The 24,143-nt window shown below is 36.2% G+C and overlaps 4 protein-coding genes across 4 annotated transcripts; 2 read left to right on the forward strand and 2 right to left on the reverse strand.

The window, feature by feature from the left end:
* Nucleotides 1–5,571: 5,571 nt before the first annotated feature.
* Nucleotides 5,572–6,132, forward strand: LOC113335568 (probable peroxygenase 4). The gene has a single exon (XM_026581600.1). The coding sequence runs from the start codon at nucleotides 5,572–5,574 to the stop codon at nucleotides 6,130–6,132; it is 561 nt and encodes a 186-aa protein (XP_026437385.1).
* Nucleotides 6,133–9,234: 3,102 nt separating this feature from the next.
* LOC113335569 (probable peroxygenase 4) lies at nucleotides 9,235–9,689 on the forward strand. The gene is made up of 2 exons (XM_026581601.1): nucleotides 9,235–9,569; nucleotides 9,665–9,689. Exons 1-2 carry the CDS (start codon nucleotides 9,235–9,237, stop codon nucleotides 9,687–9,689), a joined length of 360 nt encoding a protein of 119 aa, XP_026437386.1.
* LOC113335570 (codeine O-demethylase-like) lies at nucleotides 9,686–11,801 on the reverse strand. Its single transcript, XM_026581602.1, has 5 exons — nucleotides 11,538–11,801; nucleotides 11,208–11,455; nucleotides 10,650–10,974; nucleotides 10,303–10,561; nucleotides 9,686–9,738 (listed from the first exon to the last, which is right to left on the reverse strand). Exons 1-5 carry the CDS (start codon nucleotides 11,799–11,801, stop codon nucleotides 9,686–9,688), a joined length of 1,149 nt encoding a protein of 382 aa, XP_026437387.1.
* A 1,121-nt stretch (nucleotides 11,802–12,922) lies between these two features.
* Nucleotides 12,923–18,388, reverse strand: LOC113335745 (mediator of RNA polymerase II transcription subunit 20a-like). The gene is made up of 4 exons (XM_026581759.1): nucleotides 18,246–18,388; nucleotides 17,836–18,160; nucleotides 13,506–13,598; nucleotides 12,923–13,302 (listed from the first exon to the last, which is right to left on the reverse strand). The coding sequence occupies exons 1-4, from the start codon at nucleotides 18,257–18,259 to the stop codon at nucleotides 13,078–13,080; spliced, it is 657 nt and encodes a 218-aa protein (XP_026437544.1). The 5' UTR covers nucleotides 18,260–18,388; the 3' UTR covers nucleotides 12,923–13,077.
* Nucleotides 18,389–24,143: the final 5,755 nt, after the last annotated feature.

Raw genomic sequence — 24,143 nt, forward strand, 5'->3', positions numbered from 1 at the left:
ACATATCATTATCATTTTGAGTGACACTAGTATGAATTAGATTTATCATATTTTGGTCGATGTCAGGCTTAACAGAAGCGGAAATTTTGAGGAAATGTTGAGTTATGCACTCAACAATCTCCTCTTTAGTATTCAGCCAAACATTATCATCAGTCTTTATCATATCAATTCTATTTCTTCTAAATATGTACTTAGCTTTCGTGTGGAAATATCTAGTGTTTCTGTCTCCTAAAGCTAAGTTTTGATCCCTACTTTTATCTTTCCAAAAATTTTCTTTGATAGCGTACCATTTAGTAAGTTCATTTCTTAAGTTGGCTAACAGTTCAGTCTTGTTTGGGTAGTTAGCAGTAGTGTTGGTTTTATCCAGGCTTTCTTTATGGTCTCTATGTTACTGTTTATGTTCCCAAGTTTTTTTATATTCCACACTCTGAGAAGATGTTTTACGTTTCCAAGTTTCTTGTTAACCTTATAAGCTGGTGACCCTCTAACAATTGAGTTCCAGCTTTTCTGAATTAGAGCCTTACAGTTCTCATGCTTTATCCACTCACCAAAATATTTAAAAGGTATAGGCCCGTCATCCAAGTGGTTATGCAAATTAAGTTTAATGGGAACATGATCAGATGCTAAGGGTCCTAAGTGCTTTATGCTAGAGTTTAGGTACTTCCTATTCCATTTGTCATTCACAATGGCCCTATCAAGTCTTTGTTCAATATTTTCATCGTCATGTCTATGGTTATTCCAAGTACAAGTATAACCTGTAAATCCAAGGTCTACAAGATTACATTTGTTTATTAGGTTATTAAAAATTTTGGCTTCATTTTTCTTAAAAAAAAATCTACATTGACTGCTTCCTAAACACCGACAAATGCATAATTCATCCATGTTCATAGAGATTGAACCGACTGACACTTAGGACTTGATAAAAAAATCATACTGTATTAAAATTTCAAGAGATTCTTATCCTCACTCCTAAATTTTGGTTTCACAAAGGACCATCATTTTTTTTAAATTTTTCTAGCATATTAAGCTCTAAAAAACCAATGTGATACTCTCTGGGTTAAGAAAACACCAGCCATATTATTTGGGCTAAATGAAAACCATATCCAATAAAAATGGAATAAAAACCCCATTTCAGTTCAAAATAGTTGAATTCAGTTTTTATTAGATCTCATAATTCCAGTCTCGCCCTTCACTGTATATACACGATATTTAGAATGGTGATCTCGAGGGAAACAGATGCAGAGATTATGAAGATCAGATTTACATAGAATTCGAGATCTTCTCTACCGAAATTTCATGTATTTATATTTTAGGGTTCAAATAAATTTGATTCTCCCCATTTCATCAATATTTTAGGTTCAACTTCATATCTGATTATCTTAGAAATCAATTTTGAGATCTCGTTTTCATTTCAGTTTATCTGAAGTAGCGAAGAGATCGTAGATTTAAATCCTTCGAATTGTATCTTAAGATTGGTTTTTAATGTTGAAGAAATTGAAGAACATCTCTTTTTCAGATCTCGTCTTCATTCATCTTAATTCCAAGAGAAAAAGAGTCGTTACAGTTTAATCCTTCGAATTATCATCTTAAATGGATCATCTTCAAATTGATCTAATTGTAGTAATCGAATCTTCATCAAAAATAATTGCAGCTTATGAAAACGAAGTTCGGTCGTGATGAAGATTCTCTTATTTTGTTCAACTAATGTTTTACACCTCATTATGTTTTGAGAATTATTTTTTTTTATTGTTGTTGTCCATTTGTTTTCTTGGATGCGTTTTTAACAGTTAAACATGTAATTTTTTGTTGTTGTTTCATCTAGATTAAGTCTTTCCTTTTGGTTTCACCTACAATATGTTGGAACCTTTTTTGATTTCATCAGTTTTACTACTACGTAGAAATAAATAATCACTTAAACACACTGCGTGTTGTCACCTAAACATATATACATAGGATTTTTGATTGCACCTATATGAATAATGGCTGGAGAAAAATCACACCACTACTTTTCTAACTGTATCATTAATGTGACTAGTGATTATTTGAAATTATTTATTAGACCATGTTATAGTAGTTCAGTACAATATATCAAACTATGTTTGGTCTGTCTTATGTTCTAGTTTTATACTTGGGTGTAATTACACTTGTGCCTTGGAACAAGAAAATGTTTCGTGCCTAAAAATATATTATAATTTTGCCTTTTCATATCAACATCCTCATTCTGGTGTATGTGTGCCTTATGACCAGGAACGAACCCTGTATAAGCGGTCATATCATTGTTATATGTAGCATCTACGTTAAGAATACATGTTGTGATTAAGACTTTAAATTAGGACCAGGAACGATCCAAAACTCTAAGAATTGAGAAGATTCATTTTCCTACATCTTATGAGAGCAAGCCGTGATATGACCCTTTTCCTTTTGGTTTCACCTGCAATATGTTGGAACCATTTTTGGTTTCATCATAAAACAGTTAAACACATAATATTTCGCTGCACATCCAGTATATCGATATGGTTTGGGTTAAGTTACAGGGTGCCAATAATCATAAATGTGGTAATCATAATTGAAACCATTCATAAACCATTTAAATCTTTTACTATTATAAGCATTTAAAAAAAAACATACAATGTTGTTAAAAACTATTACAAGTATTACAACTAGCTGATAGTACACTAATTTTTATGTGTGTAGTGACAGTAGTGTCTTCTTTTCTAATTCTTTGGTGGTTTGTCCATCCATATCTTATAGGACGGCTTTGGTCTCATGTTTTCCATCTTTTCTGATATACTCTTTTCATGAGACTTCGTGTTTCCTTTCAAGAGGTTCTTCATGTAGTATCAAACATGAAGTCCACAATCGTTCCTGAAATTACAAAAAAAATGTCTCAATGTTTAGGCTCGCAAAAGAAAATTGTTGATGTGAAATTAAAAGATTGTTTCATCGAAAAAGCCCGAATAAACTAAAACCACCAAAGTTTTGATGAAACAAACTTAACAAAGGGAATACAATGAAACCAAAAATGGTTTCATCAAAAAGACCAGAAAAAACTAACAACAGTTCTGGTGGAACCAAATCTAACAAAGGGAAAATGATGAAAGCAAAAATGGTTTTATCAAAAAGACCAGAAAAAACTAACAACACTTATGGTGGAACCAAATCTAATATAGGGAAAATGATGAAACCAAATATGGTTTCATCAAAATGGCCAAAATAAACGAACACCACCAACAGTTCCGGTGGAACCAAATCTAACAAAGAGTGATGAAACCAAGAATATTAATGGTTTCATCAAAAAGACCATAATAAACTAATGCCACAAACAGTTCTGGTGGAACCAAATCTAACAAAGGGAAAATGATGAGACAAAAAATGGTTTCATAAACAAGACAAGAATAAACTAACACCACCAACAGTTCTACTGGAAAGAAATTTAACAAGGAAAATGGCGAAATCAAAAATTGTTTCATCGGTAAAACTATAATAAGCTGAAAACACCACCAATAGTCTTGGTGGAAACAAATTTAACAAACGGAAATTGTGAAACCTTTCAATATGAATAAGAACAACATGAATAAAGTTTTATCTAACCATAAAAATCAACAAAATAGTTTGTGAAACCAAAAAATCATCTCAATCCGAACAAGGAAAACACTGACGTGTGTTGTTTCAAACTCTAAATAATTTGCGAAGAAAATGATACAAAAGATTTAGTTTACCTTTTGTAGGATTTTTAATCGTTTTACTGACATGTTCATCTTTCTTTTCTATTGGTGAGCATTTTTCTTCGTCGTTTTAACCAATTTTCATGATTTTGGCTTCTACTTTTTTGATTTTAGGTGATAACTTGTTTCAATTTATGATTTCTGGTTTCTAATCTGAGGTTTTAGGAGAAGATGAGAAAATTGAAAGGGAAAATGAACTCGTAGATCTGGTTTTTCTTATGTTTGAGAGGTTAGGAAAGAGAACTAGAAGAAAACAAACGACGGAATCGAGATAAAACGTAAAGTTAATTTGCTCAGTTAGTTTTAAGATGAATAAGAGCATTGGGTATTTTAGACAGTTCGGGAAATTTGGATTTTTTTTACATCAATTGTTTTGTTGGAGTTTTCTTACACGGATGTTGACAGCTCTGGGCTATAACGCGCGCGTTATTTTTCTAAAATACAATCATGTCGACTATTTTCAGTAATTTTAAACTTAACGGAATGGTATATATCACTTTATCTCACCTACTAAAAGACCGAAATAACCTCCACCTCCTATAATTTTGAAGAAAAAGGCTATTGGATGAAGGGCTTTAATTCAACCAAATATTAGGGGGGAAAGAAATTGATCGAGGGAACCATTTCCCATGTACTCAAACGATATTGGGCCGTCATTTTCAGTGTGTAGTGTCCGAACAATCTAGCGACATTTGGGTGTCTCAAGGTAGACATCATGCTTGCTGCATTTTGAAGCTCAAATGTTGTATCTTCACGTGTTATATTGATTCGTTTAACACCGATGTTCACCCCATTAGGAAGAGTACCCTGCGTATATACAAACATCATCACTTGTGAACTGTATTATAAATAAAACTAACGAGTATAAATTTGTGGAAGTGTATTTGAACCGGTAACATGAAACTGACCTTGTATTAGAATTTAGCAGTGATATTTTGAGTAGCAGAATTTAGCAGCTTCAAAGTGAAGTATCCACTTTCCAATTCCTCATCAGATTCTTGATGATACATGTTCAATCCAAAATTAGTCAGGAAAGACAAAAATCTATGAACCACTTGACTTCTTCAATTTTGTTATCGTCTTTCTTTGAAACGGCGGCCATATTATCTTCTTCTTCTTGTCTATTTCACTAACTAAGATATATTTATGTTGTCCTCTTTAAGTGGAATCTTGACTTAAGTCAATTGGATACTAACTTTTTTGGTGAACCTAGATGGAATTATTAAGGTGATGGTATTTTAGAAAATTTTATAAAAGGTGATGATATTTTGGAATAATTCCTAAATTTCAATAATCCTGGTGTGGACGCAAGTATTTATGCTGAATCACGTAAATACTTGTTTTATTCCCCACTTAGCTTTGTATTTGTGCTTTATAAATCTAAATGCAACGGTGATCTACTGCATTAGATCAGTTTATTAGCTGACTACTTCCAGGAAAAAATGAAAGAAAAAAACTATACTATAATCTCTAATCTCTAGTTCGTCGTGCATGCAAGAATTTTCGTATTACATACAATACACGCGATGTGTTACATGTGTATACCATGGGTTTGCACGACATTTAACCATATAATTAGCTGCTTGACAGCAAAATACACCATTAACAAATCAAGTGAATATCCGAATGTCTCATTTCTGCTTCACAGAATAATACACCGTCAGTGATATCATAAAGACTTATGGTTATGGAAGGTACCCTCTAGTATGTATGGGGGGTACACCAGCTGTCCATTTTCTCTGTAAACCATAGTTATAAGATCTCAAAATGGTACGAATCCTTACCAAGGAACCTTTTGTCGTTTAGTACCTTGTTCTTTTGATCTCTACTTCTTTATTCGTCTTCCATGGCTGTTTCTTCAGAACCTCTTGTTATTAATAATCAGAGTGTTCTTCAGAAGCATGCATCATTCTTCGATAGGAACAAAGACGGTGTCATATATCCATGGGAAACATTTCAAGGATGCCGTGCACTTGGATTGGGTATAGGTATATCAACTCTTGCTGCTGTTTTTATAAATTTGGGTCTCAGTGGAAAAACCCGTCCTGGTAAATATCTTAATCTCCTTTTCCCGGTTGAGATACAAAACATTACGAAAGCTAAGCGGAAGGGCGACACCGGTGTTTATGACGCTGAAGGAAATTTCGACCCTGCAAAGTTCGAAGAAATTTTTCTCAAGCATTCACAGTCAGGAAATGCTTTAACACTCGATGAGATGTTGGGTTTGCTGAAACCCAAAACATCTCTTAAAGACTATCCTGGATATTATGGAGGCTGGTTAGGATGGAAAAGTCTACATGCCGTTTGCAAGGACAAGAATGGGTTAGTGCAGAAGGAAACTCTTCGAGCTTTTTACACCGGTGGCCTCTTTAAGAAGATAGAGCAGGAGAGAGCAGCTCGCAAATAAGCATACTCGATTAAGATAATAGCTGGGTGCTCGGTATAGATCATGTTTTCAGACTTTCATAGTGGCCATTGCTGAGATTTTATCTCTGAATGTTATAATATTTGTTTTTGTCATTTCATTATGGTTCAACTGGGTGCATGGTTATTAACTGCAACGAGTGGAATTGAGCAAGTGTTTGCAATTTTGCATCCTAAAAAGTAAATCAAAAATGATATTGTGTCAGTGTTTGTATTGTGCATTCCTTTAGCATTCGAATTTCATTCTCCACAGCTGAAAGATCCACCAATTATTTTTTCTTAATCAGGAAAGGCGATTAACAATGGAGGGGGAACTAACAAAAACTGTATTGAAATTTGAACACGGTAAAAACACATCTTTTTTGCATTGAAAATTGCATTCTCCTAGAACCATACATCAACTTGCAAATTTACAAGTTAAGAGGGTGTTTATCTACACTTTAAGAACTAATTTTTCGACTGAGCAAAAATGTCAGAAGTCTGGTCGGAAACAAAACTTCTAGAATAACTATTAAAAGCAAAAAAAATATTAATTTTTTGTGAAACAAGTTTTCTTCCCTTCTCATTTCTGTGATTAACTATATAGAAAACCAGGTAAGTTCATTCTAGGGAATTTTAACAAAATGCCACACTTTGGTTTTCCGGTTTAAGAAACTGCCACCGTTTTTTTCAAAATTTATAAAGTGCCACAGCCGTTATGAATTCCGTCAAGACCCACATGATTGGTCATTTACGACTGACCTGGTCAAAATTTCACGATGCAATTACTTAAATGTCCTCGTAATCTTATCTAATAGTTTATCTTCTTTCTTCTCCTCCAACTGAATCGACATTGCACAAACATAGAAGATGTTCGACTTTCTTTTAATTCTCTTATTCTTCGATCTAATCAGTGTATCTACAATTACTGCTTCTTCTTCCCGTGTATCACTACCACCACCACCACCATTAATCATCTGTTTTCAGTTATTTTGGCAATCAATTGATTCTTGTTAATAACGATTTAATACTTTCTGAAATTGTGGAAGAAAGTCAGGGTTCGTCAAAATTAGGTTTAATTCGTACAATTGAGGTTGTTTTAAGAATAGAGTTTAACTTGATTTTCATTTTTTTCAGTTTCACATGTTAAATTCTGTACTTCAGTTAATTAAGGTTTCTAATTAGAATGTTTTTGTTGGATTTGACTTGGTAGTGGCTAGGAATTGAAGCCAACAAGGGTTGGTGATTTGAGTCTGAACTGAATAATTGGAGTCGTGTTAGATTGAAGAAAGGATTGAATGAATGAATCAATTTTGTATGAATTTGGTATTGCAGTGAAGAACAAGGGATGCTTGGAAATCGAACAGTGGTTGCATGTCGAGACGATTTTGGGTTTCATTTGTCAAGAACAAAGAAGATGAACTCATGTTGCTGCCATGGGGTCAGATCGATGGATAGATGAGAAATGAACCAGAATTTACTGATTTGGTAGGGTTGAGATTGCATTCGGATGAACAGGGAAGATGGGTTTTCAGCCGAATTGATACTGGATACGAAGGAGAGAAGGAATTTGTTGATATTTGTTTACTGCTGATATTGGTGACGAATTTAGGGTTTGTGGTTGTTCAAGGGTTTCTGAATTTGAGATTTAAAATCAATGAAAGATAATAATTTGTTGCTGATGGGAATTGAGATTGAAGATATATATGCCACCAGCAGAACACATGTAGGTGTTTGTAGAATTGCTTGAACCACCAGCTTCACTCGGCAATCGACAGAATGGCTTGTGTGGATGTAAGAATTGCAGGAAATGGGTCTTGATGTTGCTGAGTTTGAAGTAGGCACTGATGCTGATGTATGAGCTGCAAGACGTGCAAATGATTATGTTGTGGGCACATACAGACTTACTCGCAGCCAAACTCGGCAATGAGTCACACTATTAGATCGATTTGAATCAGTCCTAGTTAGTTCATTTGGGGGCTTAAATGTCTTTTACTAGGGCTGATTTACTTCCATGTAGGCACTAACAGCAGTTAACTGTTATCTCAAAAAAATGAGATGGAAAAGGTCAAGAGTGTGGCATTTAATAAAGTGTGGCATTTTATTAAAATCCCCTTCATTCTACCACAAAAAGCAAAGTTACCACATGCCGGACGCGGAGCACTGCACAAATTTAGTCTATTTGTATCCAATTCCACCTTAGAGAAGACAATTAGGTTTGAAGACATACAAGTTCGAAAATCTTTAACTAAAAGTCCAAATCCTAAGTATATATCCCAAAACTGGTATTTCGAATATGTCCTCGAAACAGGACGTAAACCGTCGTTATTCCTAAAATAGACCCTGGAAGCACGATCTATCAGTTTTATTCTCTGAAGTACTCATTAATTCTAATACAAGTTCAGAGATGAGATCCAGTGCATTGAGTACGTACCTTCTTCTTCTTTGTTCTTTTTTTTTTTTGAAAAATAACCATACTTCTATGACACAAACAGAAGTTACATAAACATGCTTCAAAAAAAAAGAAAGGGAAGTTACATAGACCCTTGTAAACTAGATTGAAGCTCAAAAGGTGGAGTATGCCACCATTGCGTATTACAAATAGCACAAAGAGCAATTTTCGCAAGCGTATCGTTTTATTGCTGCTTCCTGAAAGTGTGACGAACAGTCACATACTAACAATTTATTTAACAGACCATAACAATTTTACAACGACCTGTCAATCCAGGGCACACTACTTATACACCGACACAGATTGTCAACTAACTTTTTTACAATCAGATCTAAGAGCACGTCACTTGCATTATGCATGCAAGTAACCATTGGCTGCTTGACAATATAATAGGCGATCAACTAAGCAGTGAGAATTTCGTGTTTTTTTCTCCCTACGACTATCGGTTATGAAAAGTACCCTCTACCTGCTCCAACATGGGTTTTAATATTGAATGTATGGGGTAAAACAGTTCTCCACTTTGTCTATAAACCATTATTTATGAAATCTCAAATCGTAAGAATCATTACCAAGGAACGCTTGTTGTTTACCTTGTTCTTTTGATCTCTAGCTACCTCTCTTTATTCTTCTTCCATGGCTCTTCCTTCGTCTACTATGGATGAACCCCTTATGAATTACAATCGGAGTACTGTTCTTCAGAATCATGTAGGATTCTTTGACAGAAACAAAGATGGGCTTGTATATCCATGGGAAACATTTCAAGGATGTCGTGCAATTGGATTGGGTATAGGAATGTCCGCTGCTCTTGCTGTGGTTCTCAATGTAGGTCTCAGTGGGAAAACTCGTCCAGGTAAATTTCCTAATCTCCTTTTCCCAATTGAGGTAAAAAACATTATAGGAGCTAAGCGTAAGGAGGACACCGGTGTTTATGACGCTGAAGGAAACTTCGACGCTGCGAAATTTGAAGAAATTTTTGTCAAGCATTCGAAGTCTGGAAATGCTTTAACAGAAGATGAGTTATTGGGTCTGATGAAACCCAATAAATCACTTAAAGACTATCCTGAATGGTATGGAGGCTGGTTAGGATGGAAAAATCTCTATTTGATTAGCAAGGACAAGGATGGGCTAGTGCAGAAGGAAACACTTCGATTATTTTACGTTGGTGGCCTTCTTGAGCAGATAGAGAAGGAGGTATCAGCTCGCAAATAAGCGTTATTGATTAAGAAAATAGCAGAATATATTTTCTTATTGCAAGCAAGATGGGGTAACATGGTGGGTAATAGTGTGAGCTGTATAATTAGTATGATTTGAGTGTGCAGGGTGCACACATGTATGTGTCAGTGAGTGGAGCGTGTGTATGTGTGCCAAGTATGTATGATTTGAGTCGTGGTATGTATATATAAGAGTCGACTGTAACTCATTGTTTATCGCGATAGTTCATTCAATAAGTTTTAGAGGCTTCAGAATTATCGATGTGTAACCATGGTATCAGGAGGTTCCTTTGATGGGAATTTGGTGTGTATTCGTAGGTATATTATATATCGACTGTAACTCAGAGTCGTCATGTGTGATTTTTCTCAGAAACTACACTATTTCAGATTTGTCCATCTGTCACACCACTACTAATCCAATGATTCGCAAATTCATAATTCATTCAATCAATAGTAACTTATTTCATTGGATGTACACGGTACACCTGTGGCAACAATCATGTAGCGTTATTGCCTTCATCACTTTCTCCTATCCTCATGGAGTTAAGAAATAATTTCCCATCGAGTTTATGAGAAAAGTGCTTCTGAAAATAATCCTCATAATCAGATGTTCTGAACAAGGCAGGTGTCTCTGGTGTGAGCATGCTAAGAATCGGACCTATTTTCGTACCTTTTTTAGGGCTAAGAAATGCTGCAACTGATAGCCTCTCCTTTGTTAAGTTTACTGTTGCTCGGAGTTCTGTGCTACGGTAAATCCCATTACTCATTATCTGACACAAGGAAGCAACAAATAATTAATAGTCAAAACTTGTTAGACGCCCTGGGATAATTTGATTTCATTAACTCTTTTCGTTTTACCTCCAAAATATCCCCAATGTTCACTACAAAGGCATTAGGTAGAGGTTTAACAGGAACCCATAACTTTTCTTTTCTAATTTGTAATCCATCCACTGCGTTGAGTTGAAGGAGGATCGTCACACCGCCAGCATCTGAATGTGTTGTTAAGCCGATTACATGCTTGGGCTGAGGACAAGGAGGATAATAAGTCATCCTCATTGTTTGTCTCCCGCCTTCAAACAACTCTGCCATGACCCCATTCTCTATTTGTAGAGCCTTTCCCATCAACTCAAGGAGGGTCATGCTTAGTTTATTCGTCTCTAATGAATAAGATTCAATAGTCTTCCTGCATGAAGAGATGAACCGCCAGTTAAAGAATCATATGCAACTTCAATGTATTATGCTATATGTTTGAATGGTATGGTACTAGATAGATTGGCAGCACATACTTTCAGGGCGGCATCATAACTCACCTCATCCCTCAGTTTGCTAGTAGTACTGCATTAATATCATGTATAAATGGGAAAAAATAAATAAATACTGGAACCAAATCATGTATCCTGGAAGCAAAAGAGGCACCTGAGAGGTAGAGGGAGTTTGACGAACAGCTTAGGCTTCCTCATACGTTGGGGTTGAGTGAGAATGAAAAACACATCTGCCCAATCAAGTTTTTGGTCTTCTGAATGAACAAAGGCTTGTCCAAATCCTTCCAAATCTCCTTCCACCTGCCAAAATTTCTTTTTCTCATCCATTGGAAGATTGAAAAAACTTTCAATTTCTGATTTCACTTTGTCCACCAATAAAATGTCAACTCCATGGTTTACCACCTACATCATAGACTCAATTTACATCCTAATCATAAAACAGATGATACTATACAGTATCATAATTGAAGTGTGATATATATACCTGAAAGAAACCCCATTCTTTGCAAGCAGAGTGAAGCCTCTCTAATTCTAACTCACCAATGATGGGTTCTGGAGATAGTAGACTCTGCAAATCGATAACAGGTATAGTTTGATCTGTCATAGATACACCAGAGAGGGTAGTCAACGAGTCATGATCGCTGCGTATGTATCGATCTGGGACTTCTGCAGGCGATTGTTTGGCCAATTCCAGAACACTAGGTACTAACAAAGAACTACCGAAGTTTACTTGTTTTTGGGTGTCCATGATTTTTCCAAATAGACAAACTCCTAATCAGATTGATGAAACTCTTTTGATATAAGAATATGAAAACTCAGTCGCACTCTTAATTTACTCCATGGTTTGCCTACTCTTTTTTGTCGCACTATACGACTCCAACAACCTTAACCTTTTTTAATTTGTTTATTTTAAGGAAACATTGTTTACTGGAGAAGATATGCTATTTTATAACTAGTTCTTATCTGTACACAACATAACTCAACTGTCAACTGAAACACTATTGATAATTTGTTAATAACTTGGCAATTCTAGGAAAACTAGTATTCTTTTAACTGTTAACATTGTTATTCAATTTCCACAAAAAAAAACTCCCGAAACAAAAATTCCTACCATGCTTGGCAACTTGCTAAGTTGCAGGTGGTCTGACGTTTCCACCATCTAAATGCTCTAGATCCAGGAGATGATACACCCGTTGAAGCGAATTAATGCCATGATCCGCAACTCGCATGGCCCACGTGTTTTCTACCCCATGGTAATATATTAAAGTTGGCTAATTGTAAAAAAAAAAAAAAGGACTTACCAGTGATTGTAAAAAGTGGGATCTCTACAACAGTGAACGACCGGAACTTCATGATCTCATCCAAACAACAGGTCAGACTAGAGGTTAGACTCTGTGGTCTGAAATTTGCAGGACGAATGAATAAATGTCTTCTACAACTTCAGATTTCAGTAGGGTGTGGGGAGGCGTATTAGTGCATCTTTAAGGTACAACTCCTTCACAATGTCACCAAAATCTACCGTGGGTATAATCTGTCAGACGACCAAGCATTTTCAAGTCACTATCCTAAAGCAACCCCTTCTCAAAGTATCAGCTGTTAACAGATCATTTTGGCTTTTAAGGAGGATCACTATTCAACTCATTTGCAACAGCCGCTTTAGCAAGAAAATCTGCGGCAAAGTTAGCTTCTCTGAATTGGTGTTCCGAAATCAAACTTTCCATTCCAGAAGCTAAATTCTGGATATCAGCTACAAAACCGGTGAAGAGCAGTTAACCAAAATCTGCCACATGATTAAAGTTTGCCAACTTACAGGAAGTGCCACTTAACTCACTAAAGAAAGGCAGAATTATAACCTCAAACAGACGAATATAATCAAAGTTCCACCGTTAGAAGATAGAAATTATACATTCTACAAATATGCAACATGACATCGACAATAGAGTCCGAATCACATTACTGTTAGAAGATAGAGATTGTGTCTAACAGATGTATAATATGATAATGTAAGTTCAGTTCATATGCTACTAGTTTCTTAGTGTAGTTAGCAGTTGAGTCATTACAGTAGCATATTGAAGTGAGGTGTGTTGAGAACTGTAATGATCTGTGAGGCTGTATTCCGAAAAGTTTGGTTCGATATGTGTAAAGTGACCTGGTAATGATCTCGACGAAACAATTTCTTGCAATATATCGACAAAATCTTCCATGACTTGTCTGGATTTGTCAAGCGACGAAAGGGGAAGATACTCCACCTGCAAAAGAAGCAATTGTGTTCATTTTAACTGTCAATTACCAACTACCTAAGAATTAGAATACCATTACTGGGAAAAGCTAGTATTTCTACTAATTTTTCACCCAAATTTTCACGGCTTACAGTCAACGCCCGTATTATTTATACTAAAAGCCTACTTAATAAGGTGATCTCGAATCAAGTATGAATGAGAGTAGAAGTTACCTCCATAGCAATTCCCCTCAGATTTTCTGCATGAGCAGTAAGTGCAACTTTTCCTACCTTTAATTGGAAATCACCGAGCTGGTACTGAAACCCCTGTAAGAAAAAGTATGGTGCTACAAACTATTATGATACATTACAATTAACGAAACTGCAGACTTTTAAGATTTGGCTTTTGCATGCAATACTGAAAGAAGATAAATCAATAGAACGAAATGCAGCGGCACAAACTTTTTGATTACTGCTACAATCCATGTTAGGTCAGAAAAAATTATCTCTAAAAAAATTGCAAGTACAAGTCACGTAGAGAAATATTTGCAACATTACTATCTAAATAGTAAGCATCTACATTAAGATCGATCTGCACACACACACACACAAAAACACTGGGTAACAGGATTTAACACAAGAGTATTAAAAAACTAGGAAGGATGTGGGGAGACTGGAGACTACACAATATGATGGGTATTAAATGGTGTTTTTGATGTAACTCATCCGACAAAATCCAAGGTCTCAAATATATACTTATCTACAAATCAAGCAAAACTGCTGTTTTCTCGAAGATCCAAGTTTTTGTGTACTGAACTGCTCGAACCATGTTATTTAGCAGGGGACTGAGTGTAGGGTTCTCTCCAAATGAAAGCTAACAGTGACAGTCTCAAGTGCAAGGAGTGGCAACTCAAGGGGGTTGTCTCAAGTGAAACAACCTATAACAGCCAGATAACTCTCTCCTGCTTTTATTGCCAAGTGTTCATAACTAATGTCTGTAAGTAACCGTATCATAAGATTGACGTATAGACTAAACCCTTGCGGACAGCCTTGTTAGGAAAGAATGAATATCTATAGAATCCATATTGTAGGCGCCACAGTGGATATTAGCTAGTAGATCTTGTTAGGGAAGATTCCTACCTTACCTAGCATCAAACTCAACCCTAGCATTATTTTGTTCAGAAAGGTTTCAGCAGTAAAGGATCTCCCTACCCGCACCCCTACTGAAAATCTTGTGCAAGCACTTCCTCTCATCAAGCTCTAAGGCCTAGAAACCAATTCCTGAGCTAATCAAGATTCTAAGTTTAATTTACAGCAGTTCAATTAGAATCACAAGTGTAACACATTAGAGCCAAGTTGTTTGACCAACTTCACTATGTGGATGTGGTGAAATGGTTTGAACATAGATGATAGAGCAGCATCAAATGTAAACAATCACCAGAAATTGAACATCTAAAAAGATACTAAAATACAGAATTAACTACTATCAACAAGAAGCCAAACCTCGAACGTAAGGGTCACTCCAGCTAAGTGCAACAGAACACAGTAGGTTTACTTTAGCCTGACTTACTTCAACGAGCACCCATAATTTAGTGAAAAATCTAGATAATTCTAAGCTTCTAGAGCCTACGACCTAATCAAATACACATAACAACTAATTCTCTTCCGAGTCTTCTCTCACAAATTTAAATAAAAGCATAAATTAAGTAAAACATCAGCAGATATTAAGTTATTAACATCATCAAAAAAATTATGTATAGACTAAACCCCTGCCGACGGCCTTGTCAGGAAAGAAGGAATACCATGGATCCTATCTAGTACAGCTTGTTAGGGCAAATTCCTACCCTTCCTAGCATTACACTCAATCCAAGGATGAAATTGTTCGAAATGTTTCAACAGTAAAGGATCTCCCTATTAGAAATCTTTTGCGTGAACAGTACCCTACACCCAGCTAAGGTAGATAAGGCCTGTAAACCAATCCCTGAGCTAATCAAGACTCCTAAGTTTAATTTGCAAGCAGTTCAATCAAAATCACAAGTATAACACTGTAAGTCGTTTCACCAACTTCACTATGTGGTGAAATGAATTGAACATTGATGACAGAACAGTATCAAAATGTAAACCATCAGCACAAATTGAACATCTAAAACATACTCAAATACAGAATTTAACGAGTTAAGTGTAACAGAAACACATTAGGTCTACTTTAGTGTCTAACCTCAACAAGTTCAACTAAGCACCGAAATTTAGTGAAAGATCCACATAACTTTTAGCTTCTACAGCTTACAACCTACTCAAACACACAAATCAACTATTTCTCCTCTCACAAAGTTCAATACCAGCATAATTTTAGTAAAACATCAACATATATTAAACTTCTAAAACAATTCCCCGACAAATCTAGGTTGCTAAGGTTTATTCACAGCTGTTCCATTAGAAGCACAACCTTACTATGCAATGCAACATTTTCAATATAGAGCAGCATCTAGATAACTTTAAGCTTCTAGAGCCAACAACCAACTCAAATACACAAATTAACTAATTCTCTTCTTCTCTCACACAGTTCAATAACGGCATAATTTTAGTAAAACATCAGCAGATATTAAACTTCTAAAACAATTCCTCGACAAATCTAGGTTGCTAAGGTTTATTCACAGCTGTTCCATTAGAAGCACAACCTTACTATGCAGTGCAACATTTTCAACATAGAGCAGCATCAAATGTAAAAGGGGGTTTTCTTTCTTTCATTGTTTTCATAGTAAACTGAACTTCAAATACAGAGAAACAAGAAACCAGACCTCGAATGTAAGTGCCATCCTAGCTTTATAAGACTGAGCTTTCTCCATAATTGACTGAATATTAAATGGTGTTTTTGATGTAACTCATCCAACAAAATCCAAGGTCTCAAATATATACTTATCTACAAATCAAGCAAAAATGATGTTTTCTCGACGATTCAAGTTTTGTGTACTGAACTGCTCGAACCATGTTATTTAGCAGGGGACTGAGTGTAGGGTTCTCTCCAAATGAGAGCTAACAGTGATAGTCTCAAGTGAGGCACCTCAAGGGGGTTGTCTCAAGTGAAACAACCTATAACAGCCAGATAACTCTCTCCTGCTTTTATTGCTAAGTGTTCATAACTAATGTCTGTAAGTAACCGTAGCAGGCCATCAGATCTATCATAAGATTGACGTATAGACTAAATCCTTGCGGACAGCCTTGTTAGGAAAGAATGAATATCTAGAGAATCTATATTGTAGGCGCCACAGTGGATAGTAGATTCCAAACTTACCAAGCATCAAACTCAACCCTAGCATTACTTTGTTCAGAAAGGTTTCAGCAGTAGAGGATCTCCCTACCCCCCTATTGAAAATCTTGTGCAAGCACTTCCTCTCATCCAGCTCTAAGGCCTAGAAACCAATTCTTGAGCTAATCAAGATTCTAAGTTTAATTTACAGCAGTTCAATTAGAATCACAGGTGCAAAACATTAGAGCTAAGTTGTTTGACCAACTTCATTATGTTGATGTGGTGAAATGATTTGAACGTAGATGATATAGCAGCAATAATCAACAGAAATTGAACATCTAAAACATACTCAAATACAGAATTAGTTACTATCAACAAGAAACCAAACCTCAAATGTAAGGGACAGTATAGCTCATTGCAATAGAAACACAGCAGGTTTAGTTTAACCGGACTAACTTCAACGAGCAACCATCATTTAGTGAGAAATCTACATAATTCTAAGTTTCTAGAGCCGCCGACCTAATCAAATACACAAAACAACTATTTCTCTTCTGAGTCCTCCTCACAAATTTAAATACCAGCATTAATTTAGTAAAACATCAGCAGACATTAAGCAATACATGTGAGTCATGTGACTAACCATTTCCTTCTTTTATAGCTAAGTGTTCATAACCAATGTATGTGACTACTAGATAGGATCTATCAAAAAAATTATGTATAGACTAAACTCCTGCTGACAGCCTTGTCAGGAAAGCAGGAATACACCTAGCTCTTCCCACCCTACCTAGCGTCAAACTCAATCCTAGCATGTACTTGTTCAAAAATGTTTCAAAATTGAAGGATCTCCCTATTACGAATCTTTTCCACGAGCAGTTCTATCGAAATCATAAGTACAAGACATTGAGTTGTTTCACCAACTTCACTATGTGGTGAAATGATTTGAACTTTGATGATAGAACAGCATCAAATTGTAAAACATCGGCACAAATTGAACATCTAAAACATACTCAAATCAGAAATTAACGAGTTAAGTGCAACAGAAATACATTAAGTTTACTTTAGTCAGACTTACCTTAAATACGCAATTCAACTAATTCTCTTCTTCTCTCAAAGTTCAATACCCGCATAAATTCAGTAAAATATCAGCAGACATTCAACTTTTAAAACAATTTCTCGGCAAATCTAGGTTGCTAAGGTTTATTCGCAGCAGTTCCATTAAAAGCACAACCATGTAAAAGGGGTTTTCTTTCTTTCGTCTGTTTCATAGTAAATTGAACTTCTAAACATGCTCAAACATATAAAAACAAGAAAGCAAACCTCGAATGTAAGTGCAATTCTAGCTTTATAAGATTGAGCTTTCTCCATAATGGACTGAATATTAGAATCAGCTTCAAAGACAATCCTATGAGAACGCAATACGAAGTAATACTTATCAGGTTGTTCTGGTAATGAAACACCCAACAAATCTTTTGGATAATCATTCTGTGAACTCTGATCTCTGGTGATTGGCCTGTAGAATATGAGTGTGGATTTCCATCTTCCACCTTTAACACCATTAATACTACTTTCTACACACTGTGATATTTCAGTAAGGATTTGAGTATTCACTGTTATTCCTGCGTTTGGTTGCCAATATAATAACCTGAATAACATGAAATCAAAACAAGGAAATCACTTGATTTTGAACTCAAATTGATGAAATTGAAAACTTGGGTTTTGATTCTTACCATTTGACAGGCATGATTTCTTCTTGAATTTGAACAACTGAGGAAGACAAATCGATTTAGGGTTTTATGGGACTGCGTTCGGTTCTTGACTGTATTTGGGTCTAGAGAAACAAATTGGGCAGAAATCTTATACTCCTGTTTAGTTACACATTCTTACACTCTTCTTACATCAAATAACAACTAGCTAAAGTGTTTTGGTTTATGGCCCCCCAATCCATGGGAATGGCAAGCATATTCGGCTAACTGGGATATTACCACTTAGCCAGGTGCGATATGGACTCTACCAAGTTATTGAGACATACATACTCGGATGTTTGGTGGCCTTTATATTGCTCGTTTTTTTTTTTTTTTTTTTTTTTTTTTTTTTGCTGAATCTCCAATTTTTATTAATAAAAGAACAAAAATGTTTACAACCAAAAATCAGAAAAAACTAAAATTGAAAAAAGAAAATTACAAGAAAAGAAAATCAGCTAGCACATTTTGAAGTATTTTCTATTTGGCATTTCTACTGTAATCAGATGAGCAGGCTTTCCAATATGATGCTCCACTGCTCCCATTTGCAGTTGTAATCCCTTCTTAGCTAAACTGGCAGAAGAAAAGTTCACCTCTTTATGACAATGTTCATAGCATAGTTGACTTAAACTGTTTATGGCCTTGATCCATCTTGTCTTGAAGCACCAAAGAACTGCACTTTTCTGGAAATCTGTAACTACTGCTTGTGAATCAGTTCTGATAATAATGTTATCAGAATTTAGTTTTTTTGCCCATTCAATGGCCCATACCACTGAAAAGGATTTAGCTACATAACTAGAAGCAATCCCCAGACCTCCTGAAATGGTTCCAATAACATTACCCTCATAATCCCTGGCAATAATTCCAAATACTGCCAAACCTGGATCCCTTATTGCAATTCCATTACATCAAAACAGAATAACCCCTCTTGGAGGCAGTAACCGGATACATTTTTTAATGGTAGAGAACTTGCTCCCTCTATTTCCTACGTTGAAGAAATTAAGGATATGTGTATCATAGTCATGACTCCATCTTGTTGCTTTCATTCTATATCCTCCATAATGAACCAAGTTTAAGATTTTGCACTTAACATCATTTTCATTTGGCTTAGCATTCTCAAAAGTGATTCTATTCTTAAGGAACCATAATTCCCTCATAGTAGCAAAAGCTGTTGTTAACCAAATTTGTTTGACTATGGGACTATGATTATTTGCATAATGGATCACTTCATCAAAAGAAGAAGGAATAGAAAAGTTAAAAATATTACCTAGCCATTGCCATATTTTTAAACTGAAACTGCAGGACCACAAAAGATGAGGCATACTGTCTTGATCTTGTCTGCAAACACAACACATAGAAACCAGTGAGTAGCCTTGGTGAATTTCAGCTGATCATTTACAAATACCCTTTGCTGGATTTTCCATATGTTACTTGAAATGCCAGGATGAAGAAAAGATTTCCCTATGTGGGCAGGACAATGAAGAACTGGTTCTTTATGTCTTATTTTTGTCAACTGATGCTGATGTAGAGAAGATTCCTTTCATGTCACCACTCCAAACTAATTCATCTTGAGCACCAGTAATGGATGGCAGAGAAAAGTGAATAAAATTTTGTAGCTCAATAGGAATAAAATTTTATATTGCTCGTTGGTCAGCATTCCACCAACGATATTAAGACTATTGTTCCATGCTATGGTCATCGTTTAGTGGTTCATCACCCAATGTTCAGAAATTCCTACAAATATTCTACTTCAAATTCGTCTTAACTCATACAGGAATTTCTAAATCTTTCTAGAAATCTTCTTTAAGAATTTCTCAGTTCATCACTCATATTTTTTCTTAATTTAAAGAAAAATTCACTAATCACATCCTCTCCGCACTTCATAATTTCTTAATTTACATTTCAACATGGCTAGTGTTCGCTTCACCGATATGGATAGCATTCGTTGCACTCTAAAAAAATATGTTGTTGTTGGTCGTTCTGGGTATCAGTTACAAACGACGTCAACTTCAATTTAACCTATTTTAATTTAGGGTTATTTAACGTATGGTTCTCATGAATGACCAGCACCTTTTGGTACCAACATTCCAAATATTAATGGATGGCACCTGGATTGACGGTTGGCCGCCAAAATCATTGTTTGGACATTTTTTTATATTTTCTCTAATTACGAGAAGAAAAGGAAGAATAAGAGAATAAAATTTTACAAATTTATCCTGAAATAACCAAAATCTCTCAAAATTTAAAAGTCAATTTCATCTTCCTTCATAAAAAGTTGAAACAATCGAAATCAATCAGTATATAATCAACCAAACTCTAGCTCATATGTATGTTGTGGATAAAATCAATCGTGTAAGTAAAAGAAGATTAAATAGAATCTCGTTATGCTTTAGCATCATCTAATCTCAATCTTCATCCTCTTTATACAACTATCACGTGTCACCTTCTCCCATCACTCGATCTCCACCACCAGCACGCACCATAGCAACAAATAAATTCTATTATAATTGTAATACCCCGATTTCGGCAGTGGTTCGTCGATTAGATGGAATAAAGGTAATGGTTTGTCATTTTCCTAACATCGAGGCCTTTTCAGCACAATTGGATCCAGAGTTGGCAGAAAACTCTGCAGTTAAGCGTGCTCGGGCAGGAGCAATCAAGGGATGGGTGACCTCTCGGAAAATTTCTGTTGGATGAATGAAGCGATGCCCGTTGAAAACCCCACACTATAAATGGTATCAGAGCCGACGACTAGTCACCTATTGCGGGTGGGAAGGTACGGTACACGAGGTTAGTCTAGGTGTTTCTCTCATGAGGGGCAGGGAACGTCGGAAATCTGGGCTTCAAAATATATTCTGGAGCCGAGGACCGCTCCAATTTAAGGTGGTGGTATTGTAATACCCCGATTTCGGCAGTGGTTCGCCGATGGAATGGAATATAGGTAATGGTTTGTCCTTTCCTAACATCGAGGCCTTTTCAGCACAAACGGCTCCAGAGTTGGTAGAAAACTCTGCAGTTAAGCGTGCTCAGGCGGGACCAATTCAGGAATGGGTGACCTCCCGTGAAGTTTTTGTTGGATGACCGCAGGGATGCCCATTAAAAACCTCATGCTGTCGGATAACCGCAGTGGCTAAGTAGGGACAATATTGATGAAGGGTCAGGTCATTACAATAATTATCCCTCAGAGGAAGACAAATATCTCAATGAAAACAATACCCATTCACTTGGCCAAATATAATCTTGCTCCTAAAATCTAATCTAATTCCACGGAGTTTGGAGCTTTGAGTGTAAAACTCTATACACCATGTAAAACTTCAAGTTTCAATTTCGTCCGAGATCAATATTTTTTTTTCTAGTGTTTGACGCATCACAGATAAAAGGAGATTTATTTTTTCTTTGTAATGGAGTATCTTCATATTCTTTACCTTTTAACTCCATCAAACCAATTTATATTACTCAGCCACACACCCACGCATATTTTACGTAGACTTTGTTTTCTATTAGGGTAAATTTGTAAAATCATAATTTATTTTAAGCGATAATTAGGGAAAACAAAATAAAATCTAGTCAAACGGTGTTCTTGACAGTCAACTGTCATCCCATGTATCATCCCTTAATGTTAGAAATATTGGGTACCAAATTAAGGTGTTGGTCATTACGGGATACCAAACGTTAAGTAACCCTCTAATTTATGGGATAGTGCGTTTCAAAGATTTATGACGTTAGACGGTAATGAATCCAAGAAGAATAAATACGAGCATTTAAAATAGATTTTCCTTTTATCAATAAGGATACAAAAAAGTATGCATAAATTTTGTGGATGGTAAAGAGGAAAGATTGTCTATCGAAGAATTACTTAATATCTTACTAACGTTTTTTCTTCTTTTTTTTTTTTGGACAATCAACATATTTCAGTTCATTCAAATCAAAATCGTGATTACATGTTCGCTTACAAGAATAACAAAAACATCAAAATACAAAATAATCAAAACCCTAATACAAATAAGGACATCAATTACAAGTAGATCGCAAAGAGAAAGAGCGATAAACAACAAAGATACCCAAAAGAATTTTATGTATAAGGGAGAGATGATGGTAAATCCGGAATTAAAATCCGACCATTTAATCTGATTACATTCTTCTTCTTCAATATGAGATGCTTCTAATACAAAGGAGTACTTTGCCCATAAATTTGTCGATCCACACAAATACGGATGCCGATACAAAGGAATGTCGTGATGAATCGTTGATGTTTTTGAATGAAGAATAGCAAGCCACGAACCAGCAATTAAAATTGGAAGAACTCGCCCCACAATGACGAAGAAAAATCGTCCCAAAACGACGAAGAAATATGTCAAAAGACACCAAAAACGATGTAAAAACATCTTATTCAATTACCTACTACCTGTTGTGAAAATGGGGAGCACACAAAACACTTGCAAGTATACAAGGCCAAGATTTATAATATAGTGATGAGTGGGTTTGTCCACAGGGAGAGGAGCATACAAGAAGTCTTCCTAGATAAAGTGTATAGTGAGCTAAGGGCAGTGACTGAGGTGACAGTGACAAGTTTCTAGAGTAAAAGTGAAACAAAGGCAGCAGCCTAAGGCAAGGGTATTGAGCAATAGTGACTGACAAAGAGAAAAATGCAGAATTGTGTGAAGTAACTAAGGCAATTGAATCCACATTGTGCCCTAATCAAGCAATGCAATCTAGGTTTAGTTGGAGTTCCTAAGCATACATCTAGAATGAGATGAAAATCAGCTTGCTCACTGATATGCCCCTAGAATTGATTGTCTTTTGACAGCACAATCAATCACAGGCATGCCAGAGCACTGAGTACTTCTCATTGCTCAAGCAAACAGGCAATAAGAACACTATCCTAACCATGCATCATCCAACAGTGCACTAGGCTTCATCAGAGCCCTAGTTGCAGTGAATTAGCTCATGCTAGACATGAGTATAACCAAAGCATTCATCCAACAGACTAAATTCAAATGCAACATACATACAAGATACACACCTTCAACTGTTGCTAAACAGAAATTGGAAAATTGAGAATTGATTCAATAAAATGTTCACTGGCTAGCCCAGAGATCCTCTATAACACAACCCAACAGTACATATTTATACCCACAGATTAAAATTAGGGTTCTTCCACCTTTTCCCAAAAATCAGAAATTAGGGTTACCTAATTTGTTGAAAATTGAGCCTTGAAATCGAGCACCCATGCTTTGAATCGTCCTTATGCTCCCTCCTGAATCTTCTGCTACCATTAATTTCCCTAAATCGAGATGTTTTATCAACCTCACCTAGGACAGTTGATGAGAGAGGATAAAACAGCTAGGTTTAGGGGGATTGTTTGGGGGTTTGTTCTGTCGGGTGATGGTGGAGGTTATGGTGATGGTGGCAGAGGTGTGGGGATGGCAGAGTGTGGTCGAGCTGGTGGTGGCGACAATGGCAGGGGGTTGCAGAGTTTTTGGGGAAGAAGAAGATGGTCGACTGATTTTTTGGGGAGAGGGGGGCGTTTGGTAGAGGTGTAGGGTGTTTGGTACTGTAGTGTTGAGCGGTTTCAGCGAGGGATGATGTTTCGCGATCTGGTCCGTGGGATGTGACGATGGTAGGTGGATCCAACGATGAGATGGGAGGCTGTGGGTAGCGACCGTCGGATGGAGGAATGCAACGAAAAGGACGGCCCAAGATGGAGATGGGCGTTGCGATGTAAAGCGGGAGCTTCGGAGTTTGATGTGCGATGATGGAGCGACCGTAGGATGCTGAAATGCTTCGATCTGACGGCTGAAATCCGATACGGGCTTGGATAGTGGAAATGGGTTTGAGAAAGGGCTTTGAGCCTTGGGTATGCCAAGCCCATATCTTCTTTAAGGA

The sequence above is a fragment of the Papaver somniferum genome, unplaced genomic scaffold (genome assembly GCF_003573695.1).
Source record: "Papaver somniferum cultivar HN1 unplaced genomic scaffold, ASM357369v1 unplaced-scaffold_15, whole genome shotgun sequence".
Taxonomy (NCBI): domain Eukaryota; kingdom Viridiplantae; phylum Streptophyta; class Magnoliopsida; order Ranunculales; family Papaveraceae; genus Papaver; species Papaver somniferum.

What these genes read in the sequence shown, in the direction of transcription:
- LOC113335568 (XM_026581600.1), top strand. Translation starts at nt 5,572, where the DNA reads ATGGCTGTTTCTTCAGAACCTCTTGTTATTAATAATCAGAGTGTTCTT.
- LOC113335569 (XM_026581601.1), top strand. Translation starts at nt 9,235, where the DNA reads ATGGATGAACCCCTTATGAATTACAATCGGAGTACTGTTCTTCAGAAT. An exon ending in ATTTTTGTCAAGCATTCGAA is followed by an intron (nt 9,570 to 9,664) that starts GTCTGGAAATGC and finishes GAGGCTGGTTAG; the next exon opens with GATGGAAAAATCTCTATTTG.
- LOC113335570 (XM_026581602.1), bottom strand. Translation starts at nt 11,801, where the DNA reads ATGGACACCCAAAAACAAGTAAACTTCGGTAGTTCTTTGTTAGTACCT. An exon ending in AAGAATGGGGTTTCTTTCAG is followed by an intron (nt 11,456 to 11,537) that starts GTATATATATCA and finishes TCTATGATGTAG; the next exon opens with GTGGTAAACCATGGAGTTGA. An exon ending in AAACTCCCTCTACCTCTCAG is followed by an intron (nt 10,975 to 11,207) that starts GTGCCTCTTTTG and finishes CTCTTCATGCAG; the next exon opens with GAAGACTATTGAATCTTATT.
- LOC113335745 (XM_026581759.1), bottom strand. An exon ending in GAATTGCACTTACATTCGAG is followed by an intron (nt 13,599 to 17,835) that starts GTTTGCTTTCTT and finishes TTTTTCTTACAG; the next exon opens with GGGTTTCAGTACCAGCTCGG. An exon ending in TGAGGGGAATTGCTATGGAG is followed by an intron (nt 13,303 to 13,505) that starts GTAACTTCTACT and finishes CTTCTTTTGCAG; the next exon opens with GTGGAGTATCTTCCCCTTTC.